The 14848-nt window shown below is 38.5% G+C and overlaps 1 protein-coding gene across 1 annotated transcript in view; it reads left to right on the top strand.

The window, feature by feature from the left end:
* Positions 1 to 14848, top strand: part of ACACA (acetyl-CoA carboxylase alpha) — a 229624-nt gene that overhangs the window by 56417 nt on the left and 158359 nt on the right. The window contains 6 exon segments of the mRNA XM_082604563.1: positions 356 to 465; positions 1443 to 1524; positions 2695 to 2793; positions 4880 to 4986; positions 8148 to 8258; positions 13881 to 14090. Coding sequence (XP_082460689.1) covers positions 356 to 465; positions 1443 to 1524; positions 2695 to 2793; positions 4880 to 4986; positions 8148 to 8258; positions 13881 to 14090 — 719 coding nt within the window.

The raw sequence follows: 14848 nt of genomic DNA on the forward strand, positions 1-14848 counted from the left end.
TTAAAGATAAAAGGTGTCACTGAGCTTTTCCTCAGAGTAGAACAATGGGCCTCTTAAGTGACAGATACATCATCCTTGATATAGGGATCATAAAAACCCTTTGAAAAGGTCACACGGTGAAAAGTTTGAGACCTGCTGTTTTAGTAGTATAAGAGCTCCTAACTATGAGATTACCCCTTTTAGTGCTGTGGCTTAACAAAGAGCCTCCAAATAAATGGTTCTGGGAATTACCCCATTAATACAGTTTGTCCTGTGGTTACGTATGATGGTACCTGTCCTTTACACAGTTTTTGCTCCGCTGTTACATTTCTGAAAATAAAGCATGTGTTCTCTGTTAATTTGCTTGTGTTTTCAGAATACATTAAGATGGCAGATCACTATGTGCCAGTGCCAGGAGGACCAAACAACAACAACTATGCAAATGTGGAATTAATTCTTGATATTGCTAAAAGGATCCCAGTACAAGTAAGAGATGCCAGCGTCTCCTCGAAATCCAAATTCAGCCTTTTTAAAAAAAAATTTTTTATGGGAGTATAGTTGATTTGCAATGTCGTATTAGTTTCTGCTGTACAGCAAAGTGAATCAGTTATACATATACATCTATCCACTCTTTTTTAGATTATTTTCCCCTATAGGCCATTACAGGGTATTGAGAAGAGTTTCCTTTGCCAAATTCAGCCATCTTACAGTTGGGCACAAGGGGATAGCCAGTGAAGAACTTTTAATTTCATATAAAGCATCTTTGTTGAACGTTGGTAAAAGCCTTTATATGGGACATAACAGACAGGGAAAGGAAAGGTGGAAAGAATGGAATGAGCCAACATAAAGTGAATGTAATCCAAACAAGAGGTTTGTAAGGGTCTTTTAGAGATTGTTCTATCCATTTCACCTTCAAACCTCCTAGTAAGTAAAAGTTGCCTGTTTCCAATGGAATACTCTTAGTCCAGAATATGGTAGAGTAAAAGGAGGTTGTTTCTTCCCTATCACATTGTGTTAAGGAGTTTAGGGTAAGTGTCTTAAAGCCCAAAGAGAAAAAAACTCGGGATTTGTATGGCAGTATAACCACTAGATATAAAGGTGGAGTTGGGTGGCCAAAGTAATTCAATCTGTGGAAGAAAACCAACATTTCTACAAGAGGCTCTATAGAGTCTAGTTGAAAGGCTATGAACTGAGTTTCCTAAAGAGCAACAATACTAGCTGGTTCTTAATATCAGTTTCAACCTGTTTTTGACCTCTTCAGAGGTTTTACCACAATGGACTGCTTATTGTTGTTCTGTGAAAAGTTTGCCAAGAATCAGGCATAGAAGCTGAATTAGGCATTAGGCTGCCATGGAGCTATTGTACCTCATGGAGCAGGGGCAGTCTTGGTAGAAAGTAATACAGTTTATCATGTTCTTTTTAGGATGAATTTTAAGAATGAATCATATTGTGTTCCCTTGTAGGCAGTTTGGGCTGGCTGGGGTCATGCTTCTGAGAATCCCAAGCTTCCAGAACTTCTTTTGAAAAATGGCATTGCCTTCATGGGTAAGCCTTTCTGACATACTGTTCTTGCCTTTCTGTTTCTCTCTGTTATTTTGGCACTGGGCTTTTCTTTTTTCATCAGTCAGCAGCTCTCAGAGTAACCCTTTTCTTCATTTCTTTTTCTTTTTTTTTTGTTTTAACCCTTCATCATTTCTTACATCTTGCATCTTTTTTTTTTTTTTTTTTTTTTGCGGTACGCAGGCCTCTCACTGTTGTGGCCTCTCCCGTTGCGGAGCACAGGCTCCGGAGGCGCAGGCTCAGCAGCCATGGCTCACAGGCCCAGCCGCTCCATGGCATGTGGGATCTTCCCGGACCAGGGCACGAACCCGTGTCCCCTGCATTGGCAGGCGGACTCTCAACCACTGCGCCACCAGGGAAGCCCTACATCTTTCATCTTGATTGTGTTTTTTGTCCCCAGATTCTTTTCTATGAGATATGGAGGAGGCTCTGATTTCCAGAACACTGGCCTTTAAAAACTTTGCCATTAACATTAAGAAAACGTGTCGAAACAACCTATTTTTATATAGAAAAGATAATTGAATACTTAGGATACGCTGGCAGTGTGCCCTTAAATATGAATCATTTCTTTCACATTTAAGCATATAGATTATATTCCTATAAGTGACAGCTATTTCTTCTGACTTTTCTGCTATCCTATATGGAGAGAAAATTTGAGGTTATATGGCTCAAAGTGTTTCTGTCTCTATCTCTGCAATGATGATTATGCTTTGTAAAGCCTATTAAAGATAAATCTTCCTTTTGGGTTTCCCTAAGACCAGGGAGAGTATAATATTTTAAACTTGAGCACCAAAACTTTATTGTCCTTCAGGATATTGGTTAAAAAAGAAAAAAAGAAAGACTTTGTTAATATGGTAAAGTTGGATCATGACAGATGATAAAATCAGAGTTACATTTGTCAGGAATTTAATTCAGCATATATTTATGTATATTGAATTCTCCCTGTATGCAAAAATTTACCACATCAGGTTCTATAAAGGGTACAAAGATGAGCCAAAACATAGTAGTCCCCATAATCAAGTTTCTGATGTTGATGATATGTGCTGTAGGGGATACAAGACAAATACAAAAATAATTATATGGAAGACAAAATACATGTGACAGAAACGAGGCCAAAATGTTACAGTCAGGGTTCTTTCCTTGTTTTGTTTTCAGGTCCTCCAAGCCAGGCCATGTGGGCTTTGGGGGATAAGATTGCATCTTCCATAGTGGCTCAAACTGCAGGTATCCCAACTCTTCCATGGAGTGGCAGTGGTAAGAAATTATTTGTTTGTGTCTTAAAGTGTAGAAAAGCTCGGTAGAATATTTGGGACTGTGGCCTTGGGGCTTAAGCCTGCTTTAAAATGCGTTGGATATTTGACAGAAATAGAATACACATTAATTAATGGTATCTTGTATCTCCTGGCTTAATTGTTGTACCTGTGATTTTATCATGTCTTAAGAATGTAAATTTTGTACCAGGTATGTAGATGCTAAATTGTAATGTAAATGATCTTGGGACTTAATTTGGAGAAACTCTGAGAAAACTCATCTGGTTCTGTGGATTCAGATCTACTCTGGGTTGGCTAGAATCTTCCTCAGAGATGGACTTCGTAGGTGGAATAGGCCTTTGAACCTGCCTGGGAGGTGACTGGAATCACTAAGAAAAAGCTAAAACCCACCTACTCAGATGCTTGCCTGCCAGTATTCATTCATTTTCTTTCTTTCTTTCTTTCTCTTTCTTTCTTTCTCTCTTTCTTTCTCTCTCTCTCTCTCTGTCTCTCGCTTTCTCTCTTTCTCTCTCTCTCTTTCTCTCTATCTCTCTCTCCCTTCCTTCCTTCCTTCCTTTCTTTCTCTTTCTGTTTATTTAATCTTTATTTATTTTTAAAATTTTATATTGGAGTATAGTTGATTAACAATGTTGTGTTAGTTTCAGGTGTACAGCAAAGTGATTCAGTTATACATATACATGTATCTATTCTTTTTTAAATAAATTTATTCATTTTATTTATATTTTTGGCTGTGTTGGGTCTTCATTGCTGCACACGGGCTTTCTCTAGTTGCGGCAAGTGGGGGCTACTCTTCGTTGCGGTGTGCAGGCTTCTCATTGCAGTGGCTTCTCCTGTTGTGGAGCATAGTCTCTAGGCGCGTGGGCTTCAGTAGTTGTGGTACATGGGCTCAGTAGCTATGGCGCACAGGCTTAGTTGCTCTGCGGCATATGGGATCTTCCCGGACCAGAGATCGAACCTGTGTCCCTTGCACTGGCAGGCGGATTGTTAATCACTGTGCCACCAGGGAAGTCCCTCTATTCTTTTTTGCCAGTGTTTTCTTGATTTGAGCCCACAGTCTACTGATGATTTGTTTTGCTTGTTTAATACCATTCAACCTCTCATTTGCCCTTGATGCAGAAAAATGAGGTCAATAATCAACCTTTCTTTTAGGCACGCAGAAGGATGAATTTTTTGTAAAAATGATTTATTCTTGATGAATCCCTTGGAGAGTGCGTTGTGATTTATTATAGCTGATAACAATATGAACTTCTCTTTTTTTGGTACTGAAGCACAGAGAGCAAACATACACTAAAACCTCTTCCGAATAGGAACTACCATTGTCTTGAGTCAGAACAGATGTGGACTCTTGTTACTCTGGCTCTCCAGGGGGATTGCAATATCCTCTCCAGACCGGCTGGGTCAAACAGTTTCAAATAAAACGTTGAATTCGTTCTTGTTTGAGTGGAGAGGCTATACCATTCCCTTTGTGGCTGAGTACAGGGACATTCAGGGAGTATGGAATCATGACTCTGCTGAGGCCAATAAAACCGCCATTTCCATTTCCAAGAGCTCATAAAGATTGAATTATTTCTCAGACCTCTGGCCCTGGAGCAGCCCTGAACACACACATCGAAGGTATTTTGCCAGCTGAGTTTATGTGAGAAGTCTGACGTGCTTTTTTGTTTGTTTGTTTTGTCTTGTATGTCCTTGCATTTTTAAAAATTGCTGCTTGTTAGCTCTCTTGGCTTTTTCCAGCAACAGAACCCAAGTGGCCAGCTGTTGCTATAGATAAATCCTGCTAACTCCAAGGACTGATCAGGGTTTTATGGTATCCTTCTTTCTCCCATCTACCCTCAATATTGGATAAATATGAAAGCATTTTAAAGAAGGTACTGGTGGTCCAGTGGTTAGGATTCGGCACGTTCACTGCCATGGGCCTGCGTTTAATCTCTGGTTGGGAAACTTAAGATCCTGCAAGCCATGTGGCAATGCCAAAAAAACAGTGGGGGGAAGTAAAGAAGGTATAAGCAGAAAATTGACAAGAACAGAAGCTTTTGTAGCTGCTTTTAAGTCACTGTTATCTATTGCAGGTCTTTGTGTGGACTGGCACGAAAATGATTTTTCAAAACGTATCTTAAATGTTCCTCAGGAACTATATGAAAAAGGTTGTGTGAAGGATGTGGATGACGGGCTGAACGTAAGTTACTAACTCTAGGGAGTGATGTTTTTCAGCGGACCACTTACAGTCCCAAATACAGGGATTTGGAGCCTGGTTCATGATATACACCCATGATGGCATTAGGGTTGTAAGACCAGGAGGTATAGTTTATAGAATGAGGAAGTGACCTACGTTTCACAAAAATAATTTAAATTTGTTTTGAAGCAAGCCGTTCACCTGGACAGAACATTTCTTAGGTGGTTAAATCAGAGCTTTAAGGAGGTTCTGATTCTATTCTCTACCACATGTTAGTATTTGTGTGCATGCGGGGGGAGTTGGGGGCAAACAACACTTTTTGCCCTACTTGAGTTCAGAACCAAGAAGCCAGGCAGAGAGGGATCAAAATGTCAGCTTTATTATGAATAGAGATGATGGTGAAAATGGTTTAAGTGTGTAGCAACAATCAGATTCGTAAACTGAATGTCAGTTAAGCAGGCTCGCCCACTGGTTAGTGGTGGTGTGAATAACCACAGAGACAGAGCTTTTGCCATTCAGTTTATCGTATGACTGAGAGCTGGCAAAGAGCATATGTTCTGTGTAGTGGGCTGATCCCAAAGGGGAAAAGGCTGAGCTATACATGCTCAGTTTCTCCTGCCGAACTGACCAATCACAGAATTCATTCTTTTTTCCCTTGGGGAGGAGTGAGGGAGGGAGCTGATAGAGGCTGAAACTATTACTCTAATTATTGTCTGTCCATGTAGAAACATGAACCCAAGCAAAAGGAGGTCGGCTCTCTAACATTACTTTTTCTTTCTTCATAGTTCTCTCCAGTTTGTTCCCCTTTCACTTTTTAATTAGTTGGAAGTGTCAGCTATGCCTCCAAGGAGGTAATGAAAGAGGCTATATTTTAGAAAAACACACTACTCTTGTTTGACTTGTATGTTATAAATTCAGGAGGAACACTGAATGCTCAACTAATTTTGCTCTGTTGTTTGCATTTCAAGTTAAGCATCCTGTAATCTCCTTAATAAGAAGAATTAATATTTCTAATTGAATTGCTAATGCTATGTTCTATTTGATATAATTTGCAAAAGAGTAGAAGCCCTTTGTAGGGAATTAGCTATTTTGCTTATCAGTTAAAATTCCTTTTTTTCCTGGTTATAAACATAAAATTTTCTGGTAGAAAATTTGGAAAGTGAGAAAAGATGATAAAACCCATAAGCCCACCATCCAAAGATAAGCCTTGTTAACATATTCATATATTTTCTTCCAGCCTTTTTTGATTCATAGATTCATGTAATGATAATCTTTATTAGTAGATTCCCATAACTATAATTATTATGATAATTGTAAAATTAGGGTCTTACTATATACATTGTTTTTGTAATCCTAGGTTTTTTTCTACCTATACATAAGCATTTTCCTCGTGGCATTAAAATTCTTCTAAAATATTTTAAATGGATGACCTGTGCCTAGAGCTTTTATATATTTTTAAAAGGCCTGCCTTTTTCTTATATCATGTGGGCTACCCTATTTTTTTTATAGTGTTTTTTAAAATTTATTTATTTTATGTATTATTATTTTTTTTGGCTGCGTTTGGTCTTCGTTGCTGTGCACGGGCTTTCTCTAGCTGTAGCGAGCAGGGTCCACTCTTTGTTGTGGTGCATGGGCTTCTCATTGCGGTATCTTCTCTTGTTGCGGAGCCGGGGCTCTAGGTGCGTGGGCTTCAGTAGTTGTGGCACGCGGGCTCAGTAGTTGTGGCTCGCAGGCTCTAGAGTGCAGGCTCAGTAGTTGTGGTGCACGGGCTGAGTTGCTCTGTGGCATGTGGGATCTTCCCAGACCAGGGCTCGAACCTGTGTCCCCTGCATTGGCAGACAGATTCTTAACCACTGTGCCACCAGGGAAGCCCCCCCCCCATTTTTTTTTAAGTCTTTCTCACAACTGTGGCTGTTTCTTCATTTATCACCCAGTGATTGAGTTCATCATGCTAATTTTGTTTATAAGCATAGAAGTGAATAGTTAAGAGAGTTTAGAAGAGATGGGACTGCAAGTGAAGGATTTTCATGCCTAATCTACTGACAAAAATTAAAATGTGAAATGGTCTTTTTCTGGTGACACGTTTTTTAGATATTGTTACAATGTAAACCGTGAAAGACTGGAATGTTTTGACAAAGGAATGACTCAGTTATTTTAAACTTTTGGTTAACTTTTCCCCAATTTACTTTTTGCCTTAACTATAATATGGACATCTTCCATATCATTGCATGTAAAGGCTACCTCATTCCTTTAATAATTGCATAGTAGTCTAGTAAATAGGTATATCTTGATTTAACTGGCTCCTTACTTAATAGATATATAATGAAATATTCAAAAAGTTTTGGGCTCATCACCTGATCATTATAAAATACTGTAAATGTGAAAAGCACATTTAGAGCATGTGTTGAAAATTAGTTTTCTGACTACTTTCATTAATATTTTGGTATCTTGTTATTTTTATCTTTATCAAAAAGTTGAGTGAGAAAAATTTCTGGATATGGGAGATTCCTGATTTGTTGAGTCTTATATGTTGTCGGAGGGTCAGAAGCTATGCTGAGGCCATCAGCTTATAATAAGTGAACTGTGTATGTCTTTTTGTCTTTTTTTAAAATAAAAATTATGGAATAAAGACAGAAAGTGTATACTCTGGTAACTTGAAAATAAAATAAAATAAAATAAAAATTATGGGTAATAAACAAATTCCTGCATCTTAATGAGAAATTCTAATAATACAGAAATATATACAGTAAAAAGTGAAAGTTTATATCTACTCATCTTCCTTTTATAAATCACTGTTGGTGGATTTTCTAGACTTGTTTTTTTATACTTACATATGTAAGTGTGTGAATGCATACATAATTATACATATAGTTTTACTTTGTTTTTGACCTATATGGGATTATCTTAGATTGAACCATACAAAATTGCCAATATTCAACCATTTTTTTACCTACCAAAAAAATGCAATTTCTTCTTGTTCAACCCAATAGTACAAATATTATTCAGGTACTTTTTTTCCCCACCTAATAGTATATCTTCAGGATCTTTCTATTTTGCTATATATAGACCTACCAAATGACAGCATTTTTAAAGGGAGAAAATGCCAGTTTTCTCCTTCCCTACTAATACCATTCTCACTTCCATTTTTCTCTTTCTTCTTGAAGGCAGCGGAGGAAGTTGGATATCCAGTAATGATCAAGGCCTCAGAAGGAGGAGGAGGAAAGGGAATCAGAAAAGTCAACAATGCAGATGACTTCCCTAACCTCTTCAGACAGGTAGAGTACAAGCTGTCATTATTTATTGGAACTAACACATATGTCAGAGATGCATGTAATTTGGATGTCCAGAAAATATTTAGATTTTTTTGTCTACAGCTAATCTTGTCTTTCTTTCTAGCCTCTACCTGCTTATTAGCAGGGGAAAAGAATTAATAAAATGTCCAGTTCAATTTAAGGTTTTATTCATTTAGGTAATTCAAGCAGTAGAGTTATTCTGTCTTATATAAAATTGCTCAGTTTCTCAGATAGCTCTTCTGCATATGGTTTGTGTGGCTCATAGGAACTGATAGTAACAAGCAAGAGTCAGTACCTTTCTACATTTTTGTGCCCCTCTTCTGCTGGCACTTTAGACAATGTATGTGACACGGTTAATTCCTGGTCTGGCCTCACTCAAGCTCTTTGATTGACTTCACCTCACTTCAGTTCAAATTGGCTGCAGACTCCTGAGTTTCTGTCATGTGTTCTGGCCCAGCAGTCTATAATACCGTGGCCTGTACTGCATGGCCACCACACCCTGGCACAGGGACCCTGTGGCAGGCCCATGCTCTATGAGAACAAAGGGTGGCTCAGGAAAGCTAAACCTAGGATCTCTCTCTCCCTGATCCTCTGATTTGCAGCCAAGGATGTGGCCATACTACAAGTTGGTTGTGGAGGCCAAAGAAATGATTTCTTTTCAGAATCTTAGAGAAAGAATCCGAAGACAGGAGTCTCTTTTTCCTGCCCTCAGAGTTACCCTTACATACTTGACTCACTTCTTTTTTTCTCCTACCAATACCCAGAAAAAGAAGAGGCAGAAAAAGGAAAACTGGGAGACCTTCTGGCCTTTTCACTTTCCTAGCTTCCCACTTTTTCTTATTTTTCCCAGCATCTTTTACTTTGTACCATCTTTTACTAGTACCCCTAGCCGTGTATTATTTGCCCCGTTTTTTTTTTTTTTTAAACCATTCAGCACCAAACTTCTTGCTTCATTGTCATGAGCTAAAGAGAAAAACTCTGTGAGCTGGGTCTTCCATGATTTGATATACTAGACAAAGAAAGTGATAAAGGTATTGTTTTGCTGCATTATCCTATTTTGAGTGTCAGTATTTGAATATTACCTGTCATTTACTTTATATTCCTTCTGTAATAATTCTAATTTCATAAGCAGGTCAGTGCCTCATGTTAATTTTTTAAAATGTTAACTCCTTTAGAGAATTCAAAATTACTTATTACTGTGGAATCAAGTAGTTGAAATATCTAGAATACTAAGATTAGGAACTTTTACGTAAAAGTCCTTAAGTACCAATAATGATTAACTAAGTAACTCAAGTCAGTCCTCCCACTGAGAGCAAACTAGAAAAGGCGGCCAAATTAAAAAAAAAAATCTGTTTTAAGGCACTAGAGATCTTTCAAGACAATGAAGAATTTGGGGACTAAGATATAGGAGAAGAATGAAACCCAGAGAGGTCTCATGTTTGAGGCCATTTTTTCCCTAGAGACATCCTTTAGTTTGAGAAGAAGCAGTTGAAAAGCTGATTAGATTTTTCAACAGTCTTGTAAGACTAAAAGGGCAAAACTTAGACTGTAGGGTTTGCTGAGGAGGGTTCCCTGGGAAACCTCCCACATTTTAGGTTGGGATCTTGAAGGAGTAAGAATGAACTAGAAATAGACCAGTTCTCAAAGGGACTAAATCTCAGCTTCAAAATGCTTAACACTTGATTCTAGCATGATGTTCTAGGGTTGCTAGTGTCCCTAACCACCAACAGGAAGCAAATATAAATTCTCTCTAGAGAAAGATAACATCCAGAACCTCAAATTATTTCTATTAATTTTTCAAATGCAGTTTCAAGCAGCCAATTAAAAATAAGCAGGCATCACAACATTGTAAATCAACTATACTTCAATAAAATAACTTAAAAAAATAAGCAAGCATATCAAATTATGTGATTGAAAATCAAGAAAAATAAAAGCCAATAGAAACAGACTCACAGAGGGTTTAGATGATGGATCCATCAGACAAGGACTTTAAAGTAACTATATTTAATGTATTCAAGGAAATTAAAGATAAGATTGAGAATTTGGGCAGACAACTGGAAACTATAAAGAAGAAGCAAATGAAAATTCTAGAACTGAAAATGCAATAACTAAAATTAAGTCAATAGAGGAGTTTAATGGCATATTAGATGCAGTTGAAGAGAGAATTAGTGACTGGATGATAGGTCAGAAGAAAATTCAGACTGAAGCATGAAGAGACAGAAAGGATGAAAAACACAGAAAAGAGCATGTGAGAGAGTATTTGCAAAGATGACCATGTTAACTACTCCCATCCCTAGACCCTATATACACACCTTTTTATAGTATGATTTTGCCTTCTTCCCATCAAGAAATAAGAGTCTTTTTTTCCCACCCTTTGAATTTTGGTTGTCCTTGTGACTTGGGTTGACCAATAGAATGCGGTAGAAATGGTGTACAAGTTCCAAAGCCTAAACTGCAAGTGGTCTTGTAGTTTCTGCCCTTGCCCTTTTGGAATGAGCCTTAGACTTGCCTTGTGAAAAGCCCAGTTTAGCCTTCTGGAAAAGAGAGGCCACACAAAGCAGAGATGAGTTATCCCAACTGAGGCTTCTTAGACCTGGCAGTCACCAGCACCTTTGAGACATGTAAGTGAGGCCACATTAGACCATCCAACCCCAGTCAAGTTGCCAGATGACTAACTGCATGAGTGGCTCCAAGCCAAGATCAGCAGAAGAACTGCCCAACTGAGCCCAGCTCAAATTGCTGTGAGCAAATAAAAAAAAAATGGTCAGCATCCTAACTCACTAAATTTTTGGTGGTTTGTTAGGCATCAATGGATAACTGACCCAGAAATTGATACCTAAAGGTGTAATACTGCCCTAACAAAAAAGTGAAATATGTGGCATTGGCTTTGAGACTGGCTCATAGGTGGAGGCTGGAAAAATGGTAAGGAGGTTGTTAATGAAGGCTGGAAGAATGGCGAACAGACTTTTAGTGCAGGATGGAAAGACAGTGAGGGAAAAGGTAACCCATGTTCTGTAATGATGGAACAATTACCTGAGGTAACTTGGAAAGTAGAGACTGTATTTAGTGAACTTGTAGACCTAGTTAAGGAGATCTTGTTAGATAAAGTGTTAACAGTGTCTGTTGAATGCTTTTGGTTGCTTTTGCTAAGGAACCATAAAGAGGGATGAACATAAAGAAGGTGTTTCAAACTTGTTGAGTTTGAAAATAGAACTGTTTCTCATTCCCAATCTCTCCAGCTGGCAAAAGATTTTTCAAAGTAAAAAATGACTTCAGAGTAAAGACCAAATCAAGAGTGCCTGGGAGATCCTTTAAGACCTCAGAAATATTTAAGACAGTACCTGGTAGATTACTCTCTCAGCTAGAATAAAAGAGCTTCTAAGAATTTTAAAGATGTTGTCCTACAGCAGCCTGACAAACCCGAGGTACAGAGAGGTCTGTGCAGAAAAGTTATGGATATGTTTTTGGCGCAAGTAGTGAATTTCCAATATGATTCATAGGAAAACCACAAAGTTTTTGAGAGACTTCTGTTGATAAATGCACCAAAGGGACTAAAGGGACAGAGACAGTTCAGACTTCAAAGAGGCCTCTGGGACTTCGATTTTCTATGAATAGGAAGCAGACTGGAAAAGTTGTTCAGCTATAAACATTAGTAATTTCTAATAATAAAAAGATTTTTCAGATTGTGGAGCCAGGAGCCCAGAGGGCAGCTAAGAGCAGAGGGGACCCATGGATTAGGAAACCACTCACAGGGAGCAGAACAAGACTGTAGTAAAAAACAAAGCAAACAACAAAAAAAATTCCGTGTCCCTGGAGTAAGGGAACCTCACAACATCTGCCTGTCTGGATTTCAGAATAATTGTGGACCAGTGACTGCTATGTACTTCCTGTCCTTTCTTCTTTGAATAGGAGTATCTTTTACAGTTATTCTCTCTCCATCTCATCATTAAATGTTGGGGGTGTTGGGGGCAGATAACTTGTCTTTTTAGTTCCCAGATCTTTGGATCAAGAGCACCTGAGGAGCTGCACCCAAGGAGTCTCTTTTGCTTGTGGACATGACTTATGAGAAAATGGACCTCAAGCCTGATGCCATGATTGGATGACTTTGGGGGTCTTGGGAGGGGGTGAGTCTGTTTTGCATGTGGGAGGTATGTGAATTATTGTGGCCAGAGGGCAGACCATAGTAGATTGTTTGCAGCGATGGCCGCAATAACCTCTCCTGTTCTTGAATGTATATCCCTTTGCAATGTGACTTTGCCTTTCCTCTCATTAAGAGGTGGCATCTCTTTTCCCACCCCTTGAGTCTTAGCTGGCCTTGTGGCTTGCTTAGACCATTAGAATGTGGCCAAAGTGGTATTGTGTAAGTTCTAGAGGCTAGTGTTTATGAAGCCTTGCAGCTTCTGCCCTCACCCTCTTCTTGGAACACTGCACGGAAGAAGCCTGGTCTAGCCTACTGGAGGATGGAGGCCACATGCAATAGAGATGAGCTGTTCCAGTCAAGGTTCTGTAGACCTACTGGCCAACAGTCAGCACAAGTCAGCAGACATTTGAATGGCCATTCAGCCCCACTCGAGCCACCAGATGATGATATGCACATGAATGACTATAGCAAGACCAGAAGAACTGCCCAGATGAGCACAGCATCATGAGCAAATAAAATGGTTGGTGTCCTAAGCAAGCCACTGAGTTTTGAGGTAACTTGTTATATAGCAAAACAAAGCATAAGCGAGCATAAAAGACAGTGAAATGATCTAACGTGTACTTTGAGTCTCAGAGGAGAAGAGAGAGAAAATGGAGCAGAAGCAATGTTTGAAGAAATCATGGAGCAGAAGCAATATTTGAAGAGACAATGGCTAAGAATTTTTCTGAACTAATGGCTAAGAATTTCCTGAAAAGATACTAAGCACAGATTCAAAAAACACTATGAGCCCTGCAAGGAGAAGTACAGAGAAAACCACATCTAAGTTTATCAGAGTCAGTCTGCCACTCCACTCCCCTAAAAAGACAGAGAAAAGAGAAAATCCTAAAGCAGCCGGGAGAAAAAGATTACTTTCAAAGGAGTAACAGTAAGATTGATAGCTGACATCTCAGTAGAAACAGTGGAAACCAGAAATCATTGCGGTATCTTTAAAGTGCTGAAAGAAAATAATTGCTAGTGTAGAGTTCTGTATCTAGTGACAGTGTGCTTCAAAACTGAAGATGAAAGTCCTTTGACTACAACAATACTGTATATAATGTAATGTGAACCAGGAAAGTATCTGGTCTAGAACAAGTTGTACATTTGGTTGTTTGGAATTGATGGCAGTATTTTGCCCTTTTGTGGAATTTGTGTGTGTGTGTTTTCAAAATATTTGTTCTTTGCCCTTGTAACACACTGGATGTTCATACATTTTTGTATTTATCGGTTAATATTGGTTATATAACTAAGAATGCAGTATCTTTAAGAAGGATGAGAGCATGAACTATATTTTATTTTTGTATTTCTAATGATTAACATGGTCCCCGACACTTCTAGGCATCTGCCTGTTGAAATGGAAGGAGCTTATCAAGATAGAACAAGTGCTTACCACTTAAGAACTTGTTCTATTTCCTTTTCTAATATAGGTTCAAGCTGAAGTCCCTGGATCTCCTATCTTTGTGATGAGACTAGCCAAACAATCTCGTCACCTGGAGGTGCAGATCTTAGCAGATCAGTATGGCAACGCTATCTCTTTGTTTGGTCGTGATTGCTCTGTACAGCGCAGGCATCAGAAGATTATTGAAGAGGCACCTGCTGCTATTGCTACTCCAGCGGTATTTGAGCATATGGAGCAGGTATGTATATGAAAAGCTCTAAGTTTTGTTTTCTTACACAGAACTACTACTCATTTAATTCATGTGCCAATCTGAGAGTAGTGGAATTTCAAGTGGTGGTTCTGGATAACTGATAAGATTATATCCTTTTCCTAGAGGAAAAATAAAATAAAACTTCTGCTATTCTCCCTCTAGTAGAGATACCAGTGAACACTTCAAACTCTACGTTAGTTAACGCTTTAGACAAAAAATCAGTGTACTATTCTGAGTAGGGATAATGAAGAGAACTGTTTTGGGATTTTTTAATCTTATTGTCTGGTTCTTTAACAAGCTCACGATAAGCAGGCAGTTGCATTTTCTAGATTGATTATCCTTTAGTCTTCAGATGAATTTGTTCAAGTCCATTGTCTCTTAAAAGTTCCTCAAAGTATCTTTAAAATTTACATAGTCTATATTTTTGTATGGAAAGTAATCTCTCAGCAGTTTTACAGGGTCCCTTGGAAATAGTTGTAGTTTAGGAGTCTGAACATGGTCTTTTCTGGAACCTGGACTCAATCTTCATCTTTTTGGAGATATGTTTTCCATCTTTTTTCTCCCTGATTCCAAAGAAGCTGAATATATGGTCATCTGTGTTTTAAGTTTAATTTCTACGTGTGTGTGTGTGTTTGTGTGTGTATTAAGATTGATTCTTTAACTACTGTAGTAAAGAGGCCTCCAAAATACAGTGGCTTAAACAAGGTGCAAGTTCGATTTCTCTCTCTCATCATAGTTCAGAGATG

This window comes from Mesoplodon mirus, assembly GCF_964341445.2.
Source record: "Mesoplodon mirus genome assembly, chromosome: 18".
NCBI classification, from domain to species: Eukaryota; Metazoa; Chordata; class Mammalia; order Artiodactyla; family Ziphiidae; genus Mesoplodon; species Mesoplodon mirus.